Source organism: Schistocerca cancellata, chromosome 8 (assembly GCF_023864275.1).
Source record: "Schistocerca cancellata isolate TAMUIC-IGC-003103 chromosome 8, iqSchCanc2.1, whole genome shotgun sequence".
NCBI lineage: Eukaryota > Metazoa > Arthropoda > Insecta > Orthoptera > Acrididae > Schistocerca > Schistocerca cancellata.
Window position 1 is genome coordinate 341,600,174 of NC_064633.1, and position 23,478 is coordinate 341,623,651.

Genomic DNA, 23,478 nt, shown 5'->3' on the forward strand with positions numbered 1-23,478 from the left:
GAAGTCTGATGGTGTTTCGACAAATGAACCACATTTCTATAATAAATGTCTCACCTCAATGAGTACAGTGAACTTGCTACGTGTAGAAGCATTTGATGAGGATTCTACATTTCCGATGGGCTATCGTAAGTCTCTGTATTTTTACTAACTAAAAAGTAATAGATTATTTTTGCTATCAGGGCACTAATTTGCGATGATGTGCAAGTTCTGCATTTTTCTTTGCTCAAATTCGTTTAGTGGGCGTCATTAGCACATATTATGAACTATGAGAATTTTGCACGTTGGGCGGCCAACGAGCCAGTTGGACTGCATCCGCTAGTTACTAAAAGAATAATTTAATCGAACAGGAACGTCCAGTTTACCGTCGAGTTCCACCACTCGCGCTTGCAATGTGGTGGCAAATCTGAAATACAAGCACAATTTAAAATCTCCAAAGCAGTCGGCTATAGTGCGTTCCCAAATGGCGTGAACAGTACGTAGAAGCCGATTTAATTGTGTATCAATACATATTTGGCACAGCTTCATACACTAACAATCATTAGAATCGCAATTATCCTTGTGTGCAGTGAGCTGATTACATGCAAACTTTATTCTGGTGGCACACTGTTTGTGAGTGCCATCCTGTACTGAATAATTTGAGTGTAGTCTTGTTTCTTTTGCACCGTGGAAGTGTTTTCTCCACTGCAATTCATGTACACTCAATCAGGAGTGATAATGTAATCTTTTTATAGTAATTTAAGACGTGATCGAATGTGATCTTCAGCTCTACAGTCGGATTCGACCTTGTACGGCCAAAGTAAGACTGCTATCAAAAAACAGAGCACTAAACTACTTATTTATTTATCAGACTATAATATGGGAAAACAGTACTGTGTAAAACTGTGGGTACGAAAACATTTGACTAGCGTGTAATAAAGTAGAAATATGTAAATTTCTGGATATACTACGTGTACCATGGTTGGTGTTGTTACAATATGTAATGTGTCGCGTTAAAACCTGCATATGTTTTCTGCCTGTTGCTTGAAAATTTCGTCTTTCAAATGAAACTGGATACAAATGCAAAAAAGTCAGATTTGCGAGATATTAGCGCTTGTAATACCACAATATTGCCGTGATTACTTTAGCATCCCCATGTTGGGCACCAATTAAGTAGTGCTACGGGGATTCTGTGAAGGTCAAGTGTAAATTAATTATTCTACACTGAGGTGACTGAAGTGGTGGGATGACTCCTGTTATCGTGCCAGACCTCCAAATGACCGGCATAGGACAGCAACTCGATGCGACGTGGAGTCAACAAGTCGCTGGAAGTCCCGCGCAGGAACACTCGTATTGAGCCATGCTGCCTCTGTAGCCGTCCATAACTGCGACAGTGTTGTCAAATGGTTCAAATGGCTCTGAGCACTATGGGACTAAACATCTGAAGTCATCAGTCCCCTAGAACCTAGAACTAATTAAAACTAACTAACCTAAGGACACCACACACATCCATGCCCGAGGCAGGATTCGAACCTGCGACCGTAGCAGTTGCGCGGTTCCGGACTGTAGCTCCTAGAACCGCTCGTCCACCGCGGCCGGCGCAGTGTTGCCGGTGCAGGATTTTGTCCACGATTATGTCCCATAAATGTTCAATGGGAGTCATGTCGGGCGGTCTGGGTAGCCAAATCAGTCACTCGAATTGTCCTGAATGTTCTTCAGATGAGTCGCGGATAATTGTCCCGGTGACATGATTCATTGTCATCCATAAAAATTCTATCGTTGTTTCGGGATATGAAGTCCATGAATCAATGCAAATGATCTCCCAGTAGGCAAACGTAGCCATTTCCAGTCAAGTATTGGTTCAGTTGGACCAGAGTAGCCAGTACATTCCATGTAAACACAGCCCACACTACTATGGAGCCACCACCTGCGTGCACAGTGTCTTGTTGACAAGAGATGCACTCGACTTCGTGATGCCAATTGAGGAGCAGTTTGGCCGAACAGTAGCCGACGGGCCAGGCAGAGTGGCCGAGCGGTTCTAGGCGCTACAGTCTGGACCACGACGGTCGCAGGTTCGAATCCTGCCTCGGGCATCGATGTGTGTGATGTCCTTAGGTTACTTAGGCTTAATTAGTTCTAAGTTCTAGGGGACTGATGACCTCAGAAGTTAAGTCCCATAGTGCTCAGAGCCATTTTATTGAAGTAGCGGGCGGCACCAGATCTGATTACCCGACAACGGCTGGGAGAGCGGTGTGTTGACCCCACGCCCCTCCATACCGTACATCGATGACACCGTTAGCTGAGGATGACAAGACTGTCTGTCGGATCCGATTGGCCCGGCTGTGGCGTGAATGGCGGTTCTATTCCACCTCAACAGTTCGTTAATTACACCAAAAACCAGATTCCTTGTTACTGTTGTTGCGGTCTTTAGTGCAAAGACTGGTTTGATGCAGCTCTCCACGCTAGTGTACACTATGCAGGCCTCATCGTCTCCGAATAACTACTGCAACCTAAATCCTTCTGTATCTGCTTACTGTATCCAAGTCTTGGTCTCAATCTACAATTTTTAACCCGGCATTTCCCTCCACTAGCAAACTGACGACTCCTTGACGCTTTAGGATGTGTCCTATCAGCTGACCACTTTTTTTAGTCAGGTTTTTTTCCCCCAGTTTGATTCAGTATTTCGTCATTAATTACATGTTCTACTAATATAATCATCAGAATTCATCTGTGACACTATATTTCAGAAGGTTCTATTCCCCTTTTGTGTGAACTGCTTATCGTCCACGTTTCACTTTCATACAAGGATACACCCTATACCGATACTTTCAGAAAGGACTTCCCAACATTTAAATGTCCGAAGGTCCTTTCAATAAGTAATGAAATACATTATTTCCGGAAACCAGGATTCCAATACAGCATATTGCTCCCTACTGTTTTGACTGCAAAACCCTATTTTTTAACATAATCTCCGTTCAGTGCGACGTTCTTACGCCACTTTACTGGGAGAGCCTGTATGCCCGCATGGTACCATTCTACTGCTCGACGTCGGAGCCATCATCTTGCTGCATCAGTAATCTCATCATCATCCACGTACTGCTTTCCGCAGAGTGCATCCTTCATTGCGCCAAAGACATGGAACATATCCAATTAATTCGCAATTGCGAATAAGGTCTACCATCAGCTGTAGAATGGAATGGCGACAGTGAAAATCTGAAAATCGGTCGGACACAGATTTTCACTCTCGCCATTCCATTCTACAGTTGATGATAGTCCTTATTCGCAATTGCGAATTAATTTGATGTGTTTCGTAGCAGTTGTGTTCGCCACAGTGCCTGTTCCTTTGGACATACATGCTTGAAGGTGCGAGATCCAGGCTGTGGGGTGATGAGGAAGTACACTCGAATGAAGTTCTGTGAACATCTCTCGCGTGCGCAGACTTGTACGAGGCCTTGCGTTGTCATGGAGGAGGACAGTTTCGTTTGCACCTCGAACGAGAGTGTCTGCACGTTCCAACATTGCAGGGGTCAGCTGTGTGCGGCAAGCCGTATGAGGGATATCGGACAGGTTTGCTCGACCTTGTTGCGACGATGACAGACGTCTCGCCCAACGACCCACCCGTGCTTTTGTCCACTGCAAGGTCTCCTTAAACATTCTGAAAGCGCCTATGAATACCTGCGCTGCTCTGGTTTTCCGCCAAAAGAAACTCAGTGACAGCTCTATGCTTCGAACGCACCTCATTTATAGACGCCATTTTGAAGGCTACATATAACGACGTCACCTATTGGGACTTGATGAAAGTGTAGGGACCGAAGCGAGAATATTCCACTATGTCCCTCAACAAATTCCACATTTTTTTCCACCGCAATTGGGCGACAAAAATGTGTTGCATTACGTATTGAACAACCGTTGTATATTGGACGTTAAAAAAGTCATGTTTTTCGAGAAATGCTTATTAGCTATTGCCTATTTCAGTTTTATATCCTTTCTCCTTCGGCCATTTTGCTGCCCAAATAGCAAAACTAATGTATTACTGTTAATGCCTCGTTTCCTAGACTGATTCTCTGTACATCGCCTAATTGAATTCGGGTACATTTACATTGTTGATGTTCCTCTAACAACCTCTTTTCAAGAGACTATCTTTTCCATTCAATTGTTCTTCCAAGTTTTGCGGTCTGAGAAAACTAGACTCTCATCGACCAATTTCAAATTTTAATTTCTTCTCCATCAGGTTTAATTTTCTTTCCAAGTTTTACCTTAGTTCCCTTTACCACTTGCTCAGTGTACAGACTGAATAACATCGGGGATGGCCACAATCCTGTCTCACTCTCTTCTCAACTATGGGTTCTTTTTCATGTCTTTCGATTCTTGTAACTGCAATCTGGTTTCTGTACAAGTTATAAATGACCTTTCGATCCCTGCATTTTATCCTTGCTCCCTTCAGAATTTCGAAGATGGTAGTCCAATTCGGTCCACATTGTTAAGCTTTCTGTAAATCAACAAATGCAGGTTTGCCTTTCTTGAACCTATCTTCGAAGGTAAGTCGGCACCTACCGTCCTTGCAATTATTATATCCTTCCTGAAGTCTGACAGTATTTGAACTGTCTCATTTATCTTGCACGCTAGGTGGAATGATTTATTGCGAGTGACCCTCGCAAGAATCACAGTAATTCCCAGGAAATGTCGTCTACTGCAGGGGTCTCGTTTCAAACAACTTTCAGCGCTTTGTCAAATTATTCTCACAGTATCATATATTGTCAACTACTTCCACTTCTATAATAATGCTCTTAAAATTGTTTCCCTTCTGAAGATCCCCTGTGTATTCTTTCCACCTTTCAGCTTTCCCTTCTGTACTTAGTACTGGGTTGTCATCTGAGCTCTTTATATTTGTATATTAGGTTCTCTTTTCTCCAAAGGTCTCTTCATTTTCCCTGTGCACGGCATATGCCTTTCCTCTAAGTCATGCAGCCTTGAGTTCGTCCTATAGCCATTCTTGCTTAGCCGTTTTGCATTTCCTGTTACTCATTTTTGTAGACTTCTACAATTCTTCTTGCCTGCATCATTTTTCGCATTTTTATATTTTATCCTTTCTTCAGTTAAATATCTCCTGGGTTATCCAAGGATTTCTACTAGTCCTGTCCTTATATCAGTGTGATCCTCTGCTTCTATCTGTATTTCACGACTCAAACATACATCTCCATCTTCTGTTATATTCCTTTCCTCTGTTTGAGGGTAACGGTACTTAAGTTTCTCTCGAAACTCTTGGAAACCTCTCTTTCTTTCAATTTGTCCAGAACCAAAATAATTAATCTTCCACCTTTTTACAATTTGTCAAGTTACAATTTGCGGTTGTAACTTGTATATAGCCAATAAATTATGGCCAGAGTGTACATCTATCCCTGGAAATGTCTTCCAGGTTACAAATCTGGTTTAGAAATATCTGTGTTTTCATTATACACTACTGGCCATTAAAATTGCTACACCAAGAAGAAATGCAGATGATAAACGGGTATTCACTGTACAAATATATTATAGTGGAACTGACACGTGATTACATTTTCACGCAGTATGGGTGCGTAGATCCTGAGAAGACAGTACCCAGAACAACCACCTCTGGCCGTAATAATGGCCTTGATACGCCTGGCCATTGAGTCAAACAGAGCTTGGATGGCGTGTACAGGTACAGCTGCCCATGCAGCTTCAACACGATACCACAGTTCATCAAGAGTAGTATCTGGCGTATTGTGACGAGCCAGTTGCTCAACCACCATTGACCAGACGTTTTCAGTTGGCGAGAGATCTGGAGAATGTGCTGGCCAGGGCAGCAGTCGAACATTTTCTGTAACCAGAAAGGCCCGTACAGGACCTGCAACATGCGGTCGTGCATTATCCTGCTGAAATGTAGGGTTTCGCAGGGATCGAATGAAGGGTAGAGCCCTGGGTCGTAACACATCTGAAATGTAACGTCCTCTGTTCAATGTGCCGTCAATGCGAACAAGAGGTGACCGAGACGTGTAACCAATGGCAACCCATACCATCACGCCGGGTGATACGCCAGTGTTTCGATGACGAATACACGCTTCCAATGTGCGTTCACCGCGATGTCGCCAAACACGGATGCGACCATCATGATGCTGTAATCGTGCACCCAGGTTCGTCGTTGAGTACACCATCGCAGGCGCTCCTGTCTTCTGATGCAGCGTAAAGGGTAACCGCAGCCATGGTCTCCGAGCTGATTGTCCGTGCTGCTGCAAACGTTGTCGAACTGTTCGTGCAGATGGTTGTTGTCTTGCAAACGTCCCCATCTGTTGACTCAGGGATTGAGACGTGGCTGCACGATCCGTTACAGCCATGCGGATAAGATGCCTGTCATCTCGACTGCTAGTGATAAGAGGCCGTTGGGATCAAGCACGGCGTTCCGTATTACCCTCCTGAACCCACCGATTCCATATTCTGCTAACAGTCATTGGATCTCGATTAATGCGAGCAGCAATGTCGCGATACTATAAACCGCAATCGCGATAGGCTACAATACGACCTTTATCAAAGTCGGAAACGAGATGGTACGCATTTCTCCTCCTTACACGAGGCGTCACAACAACGTTTCACCGGGCAACGCTGGTCAACTGCTGTTTGTGTATGAGAAATAGGTTGGAAACGTTCCTCATTTCAGCACGTTGTAGGTGTCGCCACCGGCGCCAATCTTGTGTGAATTCACTGAAAAGCTAATCATTTTCATATCACTGCATCTTCTTCCTGTCGGTTAAATTTCGCGTCTGTGACACGTCATCTTCGTGGTGTAGCAATTTTAATGGCCAGTAGTGTATAATCTATCTGAAAAGTTCCAGTATCCCGAGATCCCTTCCAGATTTTCAATCTTGTTTCATGATTCTTAAAGCAAGTGATAGCGATGATGAACTTATGCTCTGTGCAAATTTCTGAAATGCGTCTTCCTCTTTCATTCCTTTGCTCCATTCCACGTTCTCCTGCTATTCTTCTTTCTCTTCCGTTTCCTACAATTGAGTTCCAGTCATCCATCTCAATTGAATGTTCGTCTCCCTTTACAACCTAAATAATTTTGTCTCATCATACATCATTTCAATCTCTGGATCATCTTCAGAACTAGTTAGCTGATAAACTTGTAGTAATGCGATGGGTGATGTCTTCGTGCCTACCTCGGCTAAGATAATGCGTTCAGTACGCTGTTCATAGTAGCATTCCTATTTTCTTGTTCGTTATTAAACCTACTCCTACTTTATCCCTATTTGACTTCGTATTTATGTGTATATCTGTTCTTGTGGCCAGGAATCCTGTTCCTCCTGCCACTGAAATTCACTAATTCCCAGTATATCTGTCTTCAATCTATCCATCTCTCTTTTTAAATTTTCGACATACCTGCCCAGTTAAGGGTTCTAACATTCCATGCTCCACCCCGTAGAATGCCAGTTTTCTTTCTCCTGGTGACGACATCCTCCTGAGCAGTCCCTGCCTGGAGATTTGAATGGGGGATTATCTTACTTCCAGAATATTTTTCCCAAGAAGGTGCCATCATCATTAAACCATACAGCAGAGCTGCGTGCCGTCAGGGGAAAAAAGCAATCACGGCTGTAGTTTGTCGTTGCGTTGAGTCGTTTGTATTTCTAGCACGGCAAGACCGTGTTGGCCAGTTGGCCAGATAGCCAGTCATCAAGACTGTTGCCCTTCCAACTGCTGAAATGGCTGGTGCCCCTCATCAGGAACCACGGGTTAGTCAGATACCCCGCTGGTTGTTTGCACCTAGAGTTCGGCTTCCTGTATCGTTCAGACTCGAAGCCACCCCACCTTGGCAAGATTTGTGGTTCGTGGTGGGGACAAAAAAAAAAAAAATGGTTCTGAGCACTATGGGACTTAACTGCTATGGTCATCAGTCCCCTAGAACTTAGAACTACTTAAACCTAACTAACCTAAGGACATCACACACATCCATGCCCGAGGCAGGATTCGAACCTGCGACCGTAGCGGTCACGCGGTTCCAGACTGTAGCGCCTAGAAACGCACGGCCACTCCGGCCGGCGTGGTGGGGACAGGTCAGTATCTTAGGCACCATATATGTTCTCGCACGATGAACGTGAGCTAGCTCTACTATCATTTCAGAGAATAGTATACTGATAAAGGTATGCAGAGTTTAGCGGATATGATGGCAGACCTTTTTTTGTTTTTTCTCTGCATCAGTCTTCTTACAAACGCGACACACAATTTATTACCGGATGTTTACTGTACAGTTGTAACTTCATCAGTAACTGGACAACATCTGTCAGCATTGGCTAACTGTTTTGCATTCATGTGACCACCATTCAACACCTGACCTGCTGCCCAGGGTAAAATAAGCATTAATGGCTTGCTGTTGCCACAAGTACCGGGAGGTACTAACCAACTTAAAAACATACGACTTGTAATAGCTATAATTATCGGCCTGTAAATGACGTAAATACTGATGTAATGTTATTCAGTACACTATCCTCAGTCACCAAAAGCAATATCTGCACTTACACGTGTTACACCCAGTGGAGTGAGGTTTAATTTTGCATGTCTCTATGTTGGTGTACTGATATCTTCTGCTCACTGGAAAAACTGTTGTAAAGGGAATGTGAAATACAGATAATGTCTGGATTTTCCCTAGCTCCCGAAGGTTATAAAACTCAGCCGATGCTGTCGGAAGCAATTATGGCGGACGGTAATTTTCCATGGCTGTTTTGTCAAAGGGTTTATGGCTAGCTCGCTAAAAGCACTCCTCAGACAAGTCATTCATCAGATTGCAGTCTTTTCTTTGGTAGGTAGTCTGCTGTAAAGTTTGCACATATTAAGAAACTGGCTGGAGTTTCATATAGATGAGATTACAGATACAATGTTGCTTATAATCCATCTTGGTTGCAAAAATGTTTATTCACATGACCGGTTTCGGTTCCTCTAGAACAATCTTCAGATCTGAAATGGCAATGATACTAATTTACTATTTCACAAATGCAAATCTATTTCGTCCTATCCCATCAACATCAAATGAACCAGAACGAACCTGCAATTTCGGTTACAGGAGTAACCCGTCCACACACAGCAACCTTCACATGCTGCATCACATTAAATTGGTTGGCGGAATGCACGTCATTTATATTAATTATAAAACTCTTACCGATAATTTTATTGTAAATTGCAGTTGTTTCAAAGAAACAAGAATTTTATTGTGTATTTTAATTTTGACAAGTACAGATTTTAACCTTGACACCTACAGATCTATGTATTTTTAGAGATAAAAGCAAATTAGAAAAATCTGCTTAATGCAGTATGTGCATATGTAATGTAACAAATGTACCATATGCCACCTGTCGGCAAGAGCTTTATAATTAATATAAATGACGTGCATTCTGCCAATCAATTTAATGTGACGCAGCATGTGAAGGTTGCTGTGTGTGGACAGGTTACCGAATTGCAGGTACGTTCTGGTACATTTGATGTTGATCGGATAGTACGAAATAGGTTTGCATTTATGAAATAGTAAATTAGTACCATTGTCATTTCAGATCTGAAGATGGTTCTAGAGGAACTGAAACCAGTCATGTGAATAAACATTTTTGCGATCAAGACGGTTTATTAGAAACATTGTATAACCAGTGATTGCGGTATCCCTACAGACATTATGTCTGTTTTTGCAAAGATTACAGATAGTTGTGTGTGTAACAATATCGACAACAGCGCGTTTGATACAGATGGCGATTTTAATGTATTTCAGTTGCATCTTTCATTTAAATCTTCATTTGTATGGCCACTGTGTCCATAGTTGCTTTACATTTATTATTAATATCCGTGATTGCAACTACTAAAAAAAATCCTCATTTTTTTTTACTAAACGCCTTTAATTATTCTGAATTAATACAACATTAGCGGCAGCATGTTGTCTGATTTCCGCTTACATCTGTAAGTGTGGTCTACAAGGACGATTTTGCAGATATTCATGCGTTTGGCCTAATATCTCGTTGGCTTGCAGCACTACACATATCTTAATGTGAAATACAACAACGTACTGCGCCGCTAGTGTTTGTTAACTTTCTCACTGCTAAACGAGTGTGTAGGCCAAAAATACCAATTCCAAATGGAAAATCTGTAAAATGTAGACGCAGGCGTCACTTCCAGATGTGAGCTGAAATCGGACAAAAATATTCCGCTGACGATGTTTTAAATCAGTGAAAGGTAAATCCGCAGGTAAAATAAATACGATGTTTTTAGTGGTTACGAAGATGCAATTGAAATATTATTGGACACTTTAGTCTAATATTTTTATACTGAAACCTTTATGTGTCGTATAGCACTATTTCCATTTTTCACAGTTTGATGTACAGATAGTAAGTTTAGCTCCCTGTTTATCTACACTGTTCTGATAATGGCTGCAAAAAGTTCAAACCACGCATAAAAGTGAATATTGCATGTTATCAGGAACGTTAAAAAAGGGTACCATAGGTCGCTTAACCAACATGTATAGAAGAAAATTTCGAATGTAAAGAGTTTCCAAAACCAATGAGGCGTTGTGACGTGACAAGTGTTCATTGAATGACGATAGTAGGACTTAGTTACATACAAATTTCCTGCTTATGGTGCCGCCTTATATTTTAATATAATGGTCACTGAATGAAACGAGCATTTCGGTCGCGCTTGCGGTGGTCTCATCGTTCTGCTGATATACACTACCCGCCATTAAAGTTGCTACACCACAAAGATGACGTGCCACAGACGCGAAATTTAACCGACAGGAAGAAGATGCAGTGATATGAAAATATTAGCTTTTCAGAGCATTCACACAAGATTGGCGCCGGTGGCGACACCTACAACATGCTGACATGAGAAACGTTTCCAACCGATTTCTCATACACAAACAGCAGTTGACCGGCGTTGCCTGGTGAAACGTTGTTGTGACGCCTCGTGTAAGGAGGAGAAATGCGTACCATCTCGTTTCCGACTTTGATAAAGGTCGTATTGTAGCCTATCGCGATTGCGGTTTATCGTATCACGACATTGCTGCTCGCGTTGGTCGAGATCCAATGACTGTTAGCAGAATATGGAATCGGCGGGTTCAGGAGGGTAATACGGAACGCCGTGCTGGATCCCAACGGCCTCTTATCACTAGCAGTCGAGATGACAGGCATCTTATCCGCATGGCTGTAACGGATCGTGGAGCCACGTCTCGATCCCTGAGTCAACAGATGGGGGCGTTTGCAAGACAACAACCATCTGCACGAACAGTTCGACAACGTTTGCAGCAGCATGGACTATCAGCTCGGAGACCGTGGCTGCGGTTCCCCTTGACGCTGCATCACAGACAGGAGCGTCCATGATGGTGTATTCAACGACGAACATGGGTGCACGAATGGCAAAACGTCATTTTTTCTGATGAATCCAGGTTCTGTTTACAGCATCATGATGTTCGCATCCGTGTTTGGCGACATCGCGGTGAACGCACATTGGAAGCGTGTATTCGTCATCGCCATACTGGCGTATCACCCGGCGTGATGGTATGGGGTGCCATTGGTTACACTTCTCGGGGGTGCCATTGGTTACACGTCTCGGTCACCTCTTGCTCGCATTGACGGCACATTGAACAGTGGACGTTACATTGCAGATGTGTTACGACCCGTTGCTGTACCCTTCATTCGATCCCTGCGAAACCCTACATCTTAGCAGGATAATGCACGACCGCATGTTGCAGGTCCTGTACTGGCCTTTCTGGATACGGAAAATGTTCGACTGCTGCCCTGGCCAGTACGTTGTCCAGATCTCTCACCAATTGAAAACGTCTGATCTATGGTGGCCGAGCAACTGGCTCGTCACAATACGCCAGTCAAAACTGTTGATGAACTGTGGTATCATGTTGAAGCTGCATAGGCAGCTGTATCTGTGCACGCCATCCAAGCTCTGTTTGACTCAATGCCCAGGCATTTCAAGGCCGTTATTACGGCCAGAGGTGGTTGTTGTGGGTACTGATTTCTCAGGATCTATGCACCCAAATTGCATGAAAATGTAATCACAGGTCAGTTCTAGTATAATATATTTGTCCAATGAATACCCGTTTATCATGTGCATTTCTTCTTGGTGTAACAATTTTAATGGTCAGTTGTGTATTTTGTTGCCGAGGTCAATTAAAATGTAATCCAATACACTTTAACTTTTCCCCCACAGGAGACCAATAAACCTAGTAATATTACTGGGTTTGTTTTAAATTGCTACTTTATATTTACTTAGTAGAGGAGTCACGATGAAAACAATGTACATCGGACAACTAAGTACACCAGTAGGCTCAGTGGAATGCGAACGCAACCGTGCCCGTAACGCAGTGGCGCAGCTGTGTAGTTTGACACCCCACAGAAACATAAAATAATGTTTTGAGTGGAAGCAGTTTTTGATACAAGTGGTTAAGCAAACAAAATATGACGTTAATCATTTTTTAACAGTTTTTTTTGAATGAGAACAAATCAGCAAAACGCGCTTTTACAAATAACACGGTTTAGTTGATTATTAATGAAGCACACCAAAAACCAAAGATCTTTTTAGCGATTGGTGGCTTTAATATGTGGCTTAGAATATCTTCCGTCTAATTTCTTCTGCTGCAAATATTGAAAGTGCATCATCAAACCGATACATTTAGCGACATTATTTTCGATTGACAAATTTGACGAACTAGGCGCTTGATTCATAGTGGACGTAAGATAATTCTTAAAATAGTTTCAGTTCTGAGAAACATAATTTAACAAACGTAACAGCTATGTCTTTATTGTAAACACATACGACCGGCTAGGTAACATTACCTTGAAAAAAATTGTTTTTTAACGTACTGATATTGGTAAATGTATTCAGGTAGATATTTTGCAGAAAAACCCTTTTTTGACTCCGGGGAACCCTAAATCAGATATCTCCTTCATTCAGAACCTCAATTTTTTATTCACGATTGTTGTATTGTATTATATGGAACCGGGGACCAAGAAACGACGGAGAGGCTTCGTCCCCGCCGTAGCCCTCAGTGGTTTACAACAGGCTACAGCAGCCCACTCACGCCACCGCCGCCCCACACCGAACACAGGGTTATTGTGCGGTTCGGCCCCCAATGCCGCCGCCCCCCCCCCCTCCCCGTCTTACACCAGACGAGTTTGCTTGGCAGAGTAAATTATGGTGTACTTTCTTAAATCCTTCATTTTCTTCCTCGCGACGTAGTAGTTCGTAATTTGGCTCGAAGGTGGCTACAAGCTTCCTCTGTAATGATGCAAAAGCGTGGCGCCCTGGGACGTCACACACTTGAAACGACAAGGCTTCGACACATGGAAAAAAGACCTAGCTCAGAAATTCGTGTAAGGGCGGTTAATGATGATACATTGGCATAAAATATCCAAATTTTACCTCTCCTCGTGACATCTCTGCGATGGAGGACAAAACCACGACGCCCAACGTTGGAATCACGCCGTTTTATTATGGGTACCCGAGGAAAACATTTCGAACACATCGCTGCTCAGACTCGACATGAGAAGGCCTTAGGGGGTGGCATACAGGGGTGACATGAAACCACCCCTTCTCTTGCGGCGTTCATTTTTACACATTTCGAAGTCGAAAACGACAGTTTGCTGTATTATGTGCAACAGGACCACGATCTCGACAAAATTTGACACTAATGACCCGCCCTCGGACAATTCAACGCTTCTATAAGGACGTCATTAGGCTGCAACTCCATTGAACGTGATCTCATCCCTTTGGAATGCGGCGTGAGTGCAGTTTTTGTTTTGGTGTGCAGAGTGGAACTACTAGCGGCCGTTAAAAACCATTCGACGAAATTTGAAGGTGATACGAAGCAGAAAAGTTTGTTTTCTCATCCCTCATTTTTCGCGCACTGTGTGGCGTGCGCATGGGAGGTGCTACATGGACATACGCGTGAATAAAATGGCAAAGGGTCCCTCTAAGACTTCCCATTCCAGCAACAACCTTCGTGCAGTCGGCGCGCTTTTGTTGGGCGCATTAAAAAGTCTCCGTAGGGAGACACCCGTCCACCGAACCCTAACCGCCGGTGGGATAGGCAACCCTTTGAACATTTTACATGCAGGTAGCAGGCGCTAGCGTTGAGGGGGTTGCCTGTCTCGCCAACGGGTAAGGATCGATGGATGGGTGTCTTTCTACAGAGACATTTTTTAAAGTGCCCACAAAGGTGCGCTGGTGGCACGGAGGGTATTGACGAACTGAGGGGTCCTAGACTGGACCCTTCGCCGTTTTATCCATGCATCTGTCAATGTTACTCTCACCAGTACATAAGCCACAGAAGTGGCTGGAATTCTGTAATACCCTTAGAGAAGGGTTGAATCGTCTAGGAGTTGTCAGCAATGTCAAATTTTGTCAAGAATATCGTCCTGTTGCATGTCACACAACAAACTGATGTTTCCGACCGCGAAATGTGTGAGAATGAACGCCCCAAGGGAAGGGGTGGTTTCATCGACCCCTGAGATCATTTCGCCCATTCTGAGCAGCGATACGTCTAAAATGTTTTCGTCGGCTACGCACAAAAAAAAAAAAGAAAGAACGAAACAGACTTGAGAGCTGACCTCCATCGCAGAGGTGTCAAGGGAAGGGATGAGATGTGGAAAGTGGGGGGGGGGGGGGGGGGTAACGATCTTCTCCGGTGTAACACGTCTGCAATGACATTGGACATAAGCCGGCCAGGGTAGCCGAGCGGTTCTAGCCGCTACAGTCTGGAACCGCGCGACCGCTACGGTCGCAGGTTCGAATCCTGCCTCGGGCATGGATGTGTGTGATGTGCTTAGGTTAGTTAGGTTTAAGTAGTTCTAAGTTCTAGGGGACTGATGACCTCAGCAGTTAAGTCCCATAGTGCTCAGAGCCATTTTTTGAACATTGGACATAACTGTGGCGAAATTTTGAGCCAATGTGACGAACCCGCTGTTCACATCAGATGAACGTCTGAGCTCGGGTTGTCTTTTTGCGCGTGTCGATACCTTGCTGTTTCAAGCGTCTCGGAGGCAGAGGGTGATGTCGTAGCTTGCCACGCTTTTGCGTCATTACGGAGGAAGGTTGTAGACGCCTTCGAGCCAAATTACGAATGCGTGCGTCGCAATGGGAGAAAATGAAGGGATTTCAAAGACTTTACCGTTCAATTTTGTTACGCTGTGTAACAAGAGCACAAAATCTTCACAGTTCAATCAAATCCTAGAACATAGTGACTGAGAAGCTTGTTAAAAAAATACATATTAAAATAAGATCGTTGAGATTATTGTCTCAAGTACTGTATGAGAATAATTTTGGTCTTCACGCCATTTTGGCGGTAAAATGCGCATTTCCAAGCAAAAGGGCTAGGCCCAGTCCAAAAGCTCTCTATTTGCCCGCCTGTTCCCGTAAGTGTCAGGAATGAAACGGCAAAAAATAAATATGATGGAATTACATTTTTCTAGAGACATATGAGTCTCAGCTTCATCAGCAGTAAGGATAGAAGATGAAGTAATGAATTAAAATTTGTGCGAAGGCCGGGACATGAAGGCGGGGCTCCTGCCTACTAGGCACATGTTCGAAGCCCCACGTGATCGTGGCATTGTGGCCACCACAGCTGTACGGACTACCGTAGTCCAGTGCCCTCCCTAACACAAACGCTAATTGAGGGCTTCAGCCCGTTTTCCTTTCTTAAATAGTCAATATTTCTGAGGCTCTCCGATATTGGCATAGCACCTCCACTTCAGCTTCTTCAGGAAAATGTAATTCCATCATACTTATTTTTTGCCGTTTCATTCCCGACGTTTACGGGAGCAGGTGGGGAAATAGAGAGCCTGAGGTACAGACAGATTCCCCATTATGTACAAAGCTGGGGTGCTATTCCATTGTCGGAGAGCCTCGGCAATGCTGACGATTTAAGAAGGAAGAAATGGATTGAAGGCGTGAACTGAAGTTTGTGTTAGGGAGGGCAACCACAGTGGTGTACTGGCTATCACATCTACCTAGTGAGCAGGAGACATGGGTTCCAAACTCGGCCCTCGTACAAAATTCAGCTCCTCTCCTTATCGACAACAAAAATAAATTATGTTCTTACAACTCGCGTAGTACCCAGTGCAGAAGCGCCCTACTTCGTAATCCCTCTTCCCTCCAACTACGCCTCTGTCGAAACGTCGGTTTTATTCAGTGACAGTTATTTTACAATAAGGCGCGGTGCCATGCCGAGAAAACTCCAAGTGACTCTGGCCGCGGAAGCGTAGGCATATGTGTGAGAGTAGGGTTGTCCCTGTCGGATGAGGAGACCCCTTTAGCTGGGAGAGTGTGAGGCAGCCGTGGCGTGCGCAGAGTTGGTGGCCGGGCTGAGGGCCCGTGCTGTTCCCGCAGCAGCAGCTCCACGCGCAGCAGCTGCCGCACGGCCCGGCGGCGCTGCCGATGGGCCCGCACCCGGCGCTGCCCGCCGCCATGGGCCCCGGGGGCCTGCTGGCGTTCGGCGGCGGCCTGGGCCCCGGCGCGGCGTCGGCGGCGGCGCAGGCGGCGACTGCGGCGGCGGCGGCGGCGGCGGGCGCGGGGCCGCTGTCCGCGGCGGCGGCGGCGGCGGCGGCGGCGCAGCAGCACCCGCTGCTCAAGACGGCCGCCGACCTGCATGCCGCCAGGGACCCCGACCTCAAGGCGGCCGCCGACGAGAGGCTGGTAAGGACTTAGCGCCAACTATTGCTTTGTCGTCAGTCGCAAAGAGCGCGCTTATGACGCGCCGGTTGCTTGCTGCCATGGCGACTTCTGTTTCGAGACAAAGTCGCCGCCTCGGCCGGCATTTTCACATTTTGACTTCAGAAGTTCAGTGCTGGTGGTGGGAGATGGACGATGTCAGCTGTACCCTTTATAAAATGAGAATGAAGTTCATCTTCACAAAACGAATTTGCATCCTGCTCCGTCAGATGAAACACGGGAATCAGTTCAGCACGAGTCACGAGCTTGAACAAAGATAGGACGTGTAACAGATACTGATTGGTAGCAACTGTACCTAGAATCATCTGTAGCGATATCTCCAAGCTATTTCGCCATTTACCACGATACTAATGGGAGTCGTCATTTAGCACCCTAGTAGTCCAATTACTCTGAGATGACACAAGTCACAGGATACCTTCTAATATCGTATCACGTCTCGTGCAGCAACTCGATGTGGCGTGGGCTCGACGAGTCGTCGGAAGTCTCGCGCAGAAGTATTGAGCCTCGCCATCTCTGTTGCTGTCTGTAATTGCGGAAATGTTGCCGGTGAAGAATTTTGTGCTCGATCTGAGGTCTCGGTTACGTACCGTAAATATTCGACGAGATTCGTGATGCGTGATCTGGATGGTCAAATCTTTCACTCAGATTGTCCAAAATGTTCTTTAAATCGATCGCGAACGACTGCGGCCCAGTGAACGGGCACATTGTCGTCCCTAAAAATTTCGTCGTTGTTTGGAAACGTGAAGCTTGTGAATAGCTGCAAATGGTCTCCGAGTAGACAAATGTAATCCTGTACAGTCAAAGATTAATTCAGTTGGACCAGAGGACCCAATCCATTCCGTGTAAACACAGGCCACACCATTATGAAATCACCAACAGCCTCCACAGTGCCTTGTTGGTAACCGGGGTCCACAGCTTCGTGGGTCTGTGCCACTCTCAAACACTACCGTCAGTTCTTACCGACTGAAATCCAGACTCGTCCGATCAGGCCACGGATTTCCTGTCATCTGGGGCTCAGCTGATATGGCCACAAGTGCAGGAGAGACTCTGCAGGTGAGGTCAGTCTCTTAGCAAAGGCATTCACATCAGACGTCAGATGCCGTAGCCCATTAACACCAAATTTCACTGCACTGTCCTAAAGGATATGTTCATCATCCATCCCACTTTGATTTCTGCAGTTATTTCACCAAGTGTTGTTTGTCTGTTAGCACTGACAACCGTACACAAACGCCACTACTCTCGGTTGGTGGGTGAAGGCTGCCGGCCACTGCATTGTGCGTGGTGAGAGGTAATGCCGAAAATTTGGTATTCCTCTTGACACTGTGCATCTCGCAATATTGAATTCCTAACAGTTTCTGAAATGGAATGTCCCATGCATTTAACTCCAATTACAATTCTGTGTTCAAATTGGTTGATTCCTGTCATGCGGCCATAATCGTATCGTAAATCTTTTCAGGTGAATCACCTGAGTGCAGAGGACAGCTCCATCAGTACACAGCCCTTTCATATCTTGTGTACGCGATACTACCATGATCTGTTTATATGCATATTGCTGTTCTGTGGCTTGTGTCCTTAGATATTTTCAGATTTGTCCATGGAATGATTTCTTATAGAATATCTGTGTAAAGAACAGATTTCAGGCCTCCAAAACAGCAGGGTTTCTCAGATTCTTTTCATCATTTGTTGCAGTCCAGACAGCTGTGAGGCAATCTAATGTTGCCTTCACCTTATGTTGGGTGGTGGCTCTTGTTTTCTCATTAAAAACATCTGCTGCTACTGTAGAAGGAAGCTTGTCCATCACCATCAGATGTCACTTCATCTCGTTCAGTTTCATGTTCCGAATAGTGTCATGATCACTAAATCACTTCACTTCTTAGGTGTGTGCGGAATATCAAGAGACAAAAGAATAATAGCAGGCTGAGAGATGGTTCACAGTGTAAGTGGCCATCAAATGAAAATGAGACAGATGGGGAAAAATGTAAGTAAACTGTTTTTTATTTCAGAAGTTATCACCACAACAGTTAATACTTTTATCCCACCATGAAACAGGATAGTCAGTGCCTTCATGGAAAAATGTTGGAGGTTGTGTACAGAACCATGATTGTGCCCAGGCATCGACCCCCTTCATCTGAAGCAAATCGACAGCTGACAGTGTCTTTCGTCAGGGCTGCAAAACTGTGGAAATTGGATTTGGAGAGATGGGAACGGTATGGAGGACGTGTATGGGCTTCCTAGTGAGTGTATGGGCTTCCTAGTGAACATTCTGAAACACAGTTGAAACAACCTTGGCAACATGCGGGAGGCATTATCATGCAACAGAATGATGCTGTCCATCAATATTCCTGGGCATTTGGACAGATTGTGGCTTTGCAAAATGTCCATGTACTGCTGTATAGTAACTGAAACACATTATCAGGTCCAAACTCCCAAGAATGTTGTGACAGATGGTATCGTTCTGTTACAGGATATTTCCTGCCCATATGTTGCCAAGGTTTTTTGAGTACACTGCAGAAGTCTCGCTGGAAAGCTCTTACACATTCTCTATACAGTCATGATCTCTCTCCATGTGATTTCCATTTTTCTTGGGCCCTGAAGAAAGACATTCACAGCTGTCAATCTGCTTTCGACAAAGGGGTGCATGGCTGTATACAGTGATGCTTCCATAGACAACCAAAACACATTTCCACAAAGACATTGACCATCTCGTTTCACAGGGGGATAAATGTACAAACATTTATGATGGTTGCTTTTGAAATAATAAACAGTTTAATTACCTTTTTCCATTGGTCTCATTTTCATTTCACTTATATTTAAGTCAGCGGCTTGTGGTCTAGTGGCTAGCATTGCTGCCTCTGGATCACAGGGTCCCGGGTTTGATTCCTGGTGGGGTTGGGGATTTTCTCTGCCCAGGGACTGGGTGTTTGTGTTGTCCTCATCATTTCAACATCATCATCATTTGTGACAGTGGCTAGATTGGTTTGTGTAAAAACTGGACTGTGTACAAATTGGGACTTTGTACGGGCACTGATGACTGTGCAGTTGCGCGCCGCACAAACCAAACATCATCATCACTTATACTTAAGGGTTAATGCCATAGCACATTTCAGTTTTGACAATGTATATTTTCACAGCCCATAACAAAGAAGTAACAAAACACGAATCCATTGGCTTGCCAAGGAAGAAATTGTAATATGCTGTAGATGAGACTTAATAGATAAAGTTTTAATGAGGAACCCATATCTACAAATGTACCATTAGTTTATAAAATAAGTTTTAATATCACATCACTTTCAAATTTCCCACTTACGGTATGAATACAGCGAAGATAATGAGCTCTTAGATGTGTGGTCTAAAGGATGCGCTTCTCATGGTGCCTTGCTGTTCATTGCATGAGGAGTGTTTGAGGCACATTCAGTGTACATTTGCTTGTGCGCGTGTACACGCACACGCGCGCGCACACACACACACACACACACACACACACACACACACACACACACACACAAATCCTGGCATGTGCCCGTAGAGTAGTGTAGTCAATGTACCAGTTTCTCACAGTCATTGCTGTAGTTGGACAAAAATTGTATATGATAGACTGAGGTGATGTGGAAAACATTCTCAATGTTTGCATTGCGCAGCATTACCATTACATACCACATTGTGAAGCTGGAGATTTTAAAGCGATCTAATCTTCGAACTTATTTTACATCCATACATTACATTTCAGGATATTGCATTCCTTAGCTAAACTTTATCTACTAAGTCCTCTTCACAACCCCTGCAGTCCACATAGGAACAGTGAAATACCTTATGTAATTTAATTATGTTTGTTTGGACCACATATATTTTATTAAATTTGTGACTGATATTGGCCACAGGCCACCTTCAGTGGGCATGAAATAGATTGGTACAAAGTATCCTATGAATTTTGTAGGTACAAATAATAACTACAAAGTTTTTTGTCATGCATCAAAAAGTCATTTGGTGAAATATTCACTACCATGTTAAAGCACCAATGTTACATTTCCCTACACTTCAGCACAGCAAATTTTACTAAAAATGACTCATTTTGGAGAGATATTTAATATGGTGTATCACCGAAACTATGTATTTTATAATACACAAACATAAGTATGAAAACCACCAAATATGCGGCGTTAGCTTTGTCAACTTCTAAATCAACATGGAAGCTGTTTGGTTAGCTCCTGTCAGACAGTCACAGCCCCCAAGCGGCAGGAAGACATTCCTAGAGTCTTGCAGAATTATGCCAAACACCAATTGTCATCATCATCATCATCATTTAAGACTGATTATGCCTTTCAGCGTTCAGTCTGGAGCATAGCCCCCCTTATACAGTTCCTCCATATCCCCTATTCAAAGCTAACATTGGTGCCTCTTCTGATGTTAAACCTATTACTTCAAAGTCATTCTTAACCGAATCCAGGTACCTTCTCCTCGGTCTGCCCCGACTCCTCCTACCCTCTACTGCTGAATCCATGAGTCTCTTGGGTAACCTTGCTTCTCCCATGCGTGTAACATGACCCCACCATCTAACCCTGTTCGCCCTGACTGCTACATCTATAGAGTTCATTCCCAGTTTTTCTTTGATTTCCTCATTGTGGACACCCTCCTGCCATTGTTCCCATCTACTAGTACCTGCAATCATCCTAGCTACTTTCATATCCGTAACCTCAACCTTGTTGATAAGGTAACCTGAATCCACCCAGCTTTCGCTCCCATACAACAAGGTTGGTCGAAAGATTGAACGGTGCACGGATAACTTAGTCTTGGTACTGACTTCCTTCTTGCAGAAGAGAGTAGATCGTAGCTGAGCACTCACTGCATTAGCTTTGCTACACCTCGCTTCCAGTTCTTTCACTATGTTGCCATCCTGTGAGAATATGCATCCTAAGTACTTGAAACCGTCCACCTGTTCTAACTTTGTTCCTCCTATTTGGCACTCAATCCGCAAATATTTCTTTCCCACTGACATTACTTTCGTTTTGGAGATGCTGATCTTCATACCATAGTCCTTACATTTCTGATCTAGCTCTGAAATATTACTTTGCAAACTTTCAATCGAATCTGCCATCACAACTAAGTCATCCGCATATGCAAGACTGCTTACTTTGTGTTCACATATCTTAGTCTCACCCAGCCAGTCTATTGTTTTCAACATATGATCCATAAATAATATGAACAACAGTGGAGACAGGTTGCAGCCTTGTCTTACCCCTGCAACTACTCTGAACCATGAACTCAATTTACCGTCAACTCTAACTGCTGCCTGACTATCCATGTAAAGACCTTTAATTGCTTGCAAAAGTTTGCCTCCTTTTCCATAATCTTGTAGAACAGACAATAACTTCCTCCTAGGAACCCGGTCATATGCCTTTTCTAGATCTATAAAGCATAGATGCAATTCCCTGTTCCACTCATAACACTTCTCCATTATTTGCCGTAAGCTAAAGATCTGGTCCTGACAACCTCTAAGAGGCCTAAACCCACACTGATTTTCATCCAGTTGGTCCTCAACTAATACTCGCACTTTCCTTTCAACAATACCTGAGAAGATTTTACCCACAACGCTGATTAAAGAGATACCTCTGTAGTTGTTACAATCTTTTCTGTTTCCATGTTTAAAGATTGGTGTGATTACTGCTTTTGTCCAGTCTGATGGAACCTGTCCCGACTCCCAGGCCATTTCAATTATCCTGTGTAGCCATTTAAGACATGACATTCCACTGTATTTGATGAGTTCCGACTTAATTTCATCCACCCCAGCCGCTTTATTGCACTGCAATCTATTGACCATTTTTTCCACTTTCTCAAATGTGATCCTATTTCCATCATCATTCCTATCCCATTCTACCTCGAAATCTGAAACATTACTGATCGCATTTTCACCTACATTGAGCAACTCTTCAAAATATTCCCTCCATCTGCCCAAGGCATCCACAGGATTCACCAGCACTTTTCCTGACCTGTCCAAAATACTTGTCATTTCCTTCTTACCTCCCTTTCAAAGACTGCTAATTACACTCCAGAATGGTTTTCCAGCAGCTTGACCCATAGTCTCCAACCTGTTTCCAAAGTCTTCCCACGATTTCTTCTTGGATGCTGCAATTATCTGTTTGGCTTTGTAGCCATTTTTGATACGCCTTCTTTTTCCTTTTACAGGGTGCCTTGACTGTATCATTCCACCAAGCTGTTTGCTTCATCCTACTTTTACACACTACTGTTCCAAGACATTCTTTAGCCACTTCTAGTACTGTGTCCCTGTACCTTGTCCATTCCTTTTCCAGTGACTGTAATTGACTACATTCAACTAACTGGTACCTTTCTGAGATCGCTGTTATGTACTTGTGCCTGATTTCCTTATCCTGAAGTTTCTCCACTCTTATCCTCCTACATATGGACCTGACCTGCTGCACTTTCGGCCTCACAATCCCAATTTCACTGCAGATTAAATAATTATCAGTGTCATCAAAGAATCCCCTGAATACACGTGTGTCCCTCACAGCCTTCCTGAATTCCTGATCTGTTATTATATAGTCAATGACAGATCTGGTTCCCCTGCCTTCCCAAGTATACCGGTGAATGTTCTTATGTTTAAAACAGGAGTTTGTGATTACTAAGCCCATACTGGCACAGAAATCCAAGAGTTGTTTCCCGTTCCTGTTGGCCTCCATATCCTCTCCAAATTTACCCATAACCTTTTCATACCCTTCTGTTCGATTTCCAATCCTGGCGTTAAAATCACCCATGAGCAGAACACTGTCC

At 44.0% G+C, this 23,478-nt stretch overlaps 1 protein-coding gene across 1 annotated transcript in view; it reads left to right on the forward strand.

Moving 5' to 3' along the window:
* LOC126094552 (protein groucho) overlaps nucleotides 1-23,478 on the forward strand; it is a 701,311-nt gene that overhangs the window by 594,405 nt on the left and 83,428 nt on the right. The window contains exon 8 of the mRNA XM_049908986.1: nucleotides 16,354-16,659. Coding sequence (XP_049764943.1) covers nucleotides 16,354-16,659 — 306 coding nt within the window. The remainder of the gene's footprint in view (nucleotides 1-16,353; nucleotides 16,660-23,478) is intronic.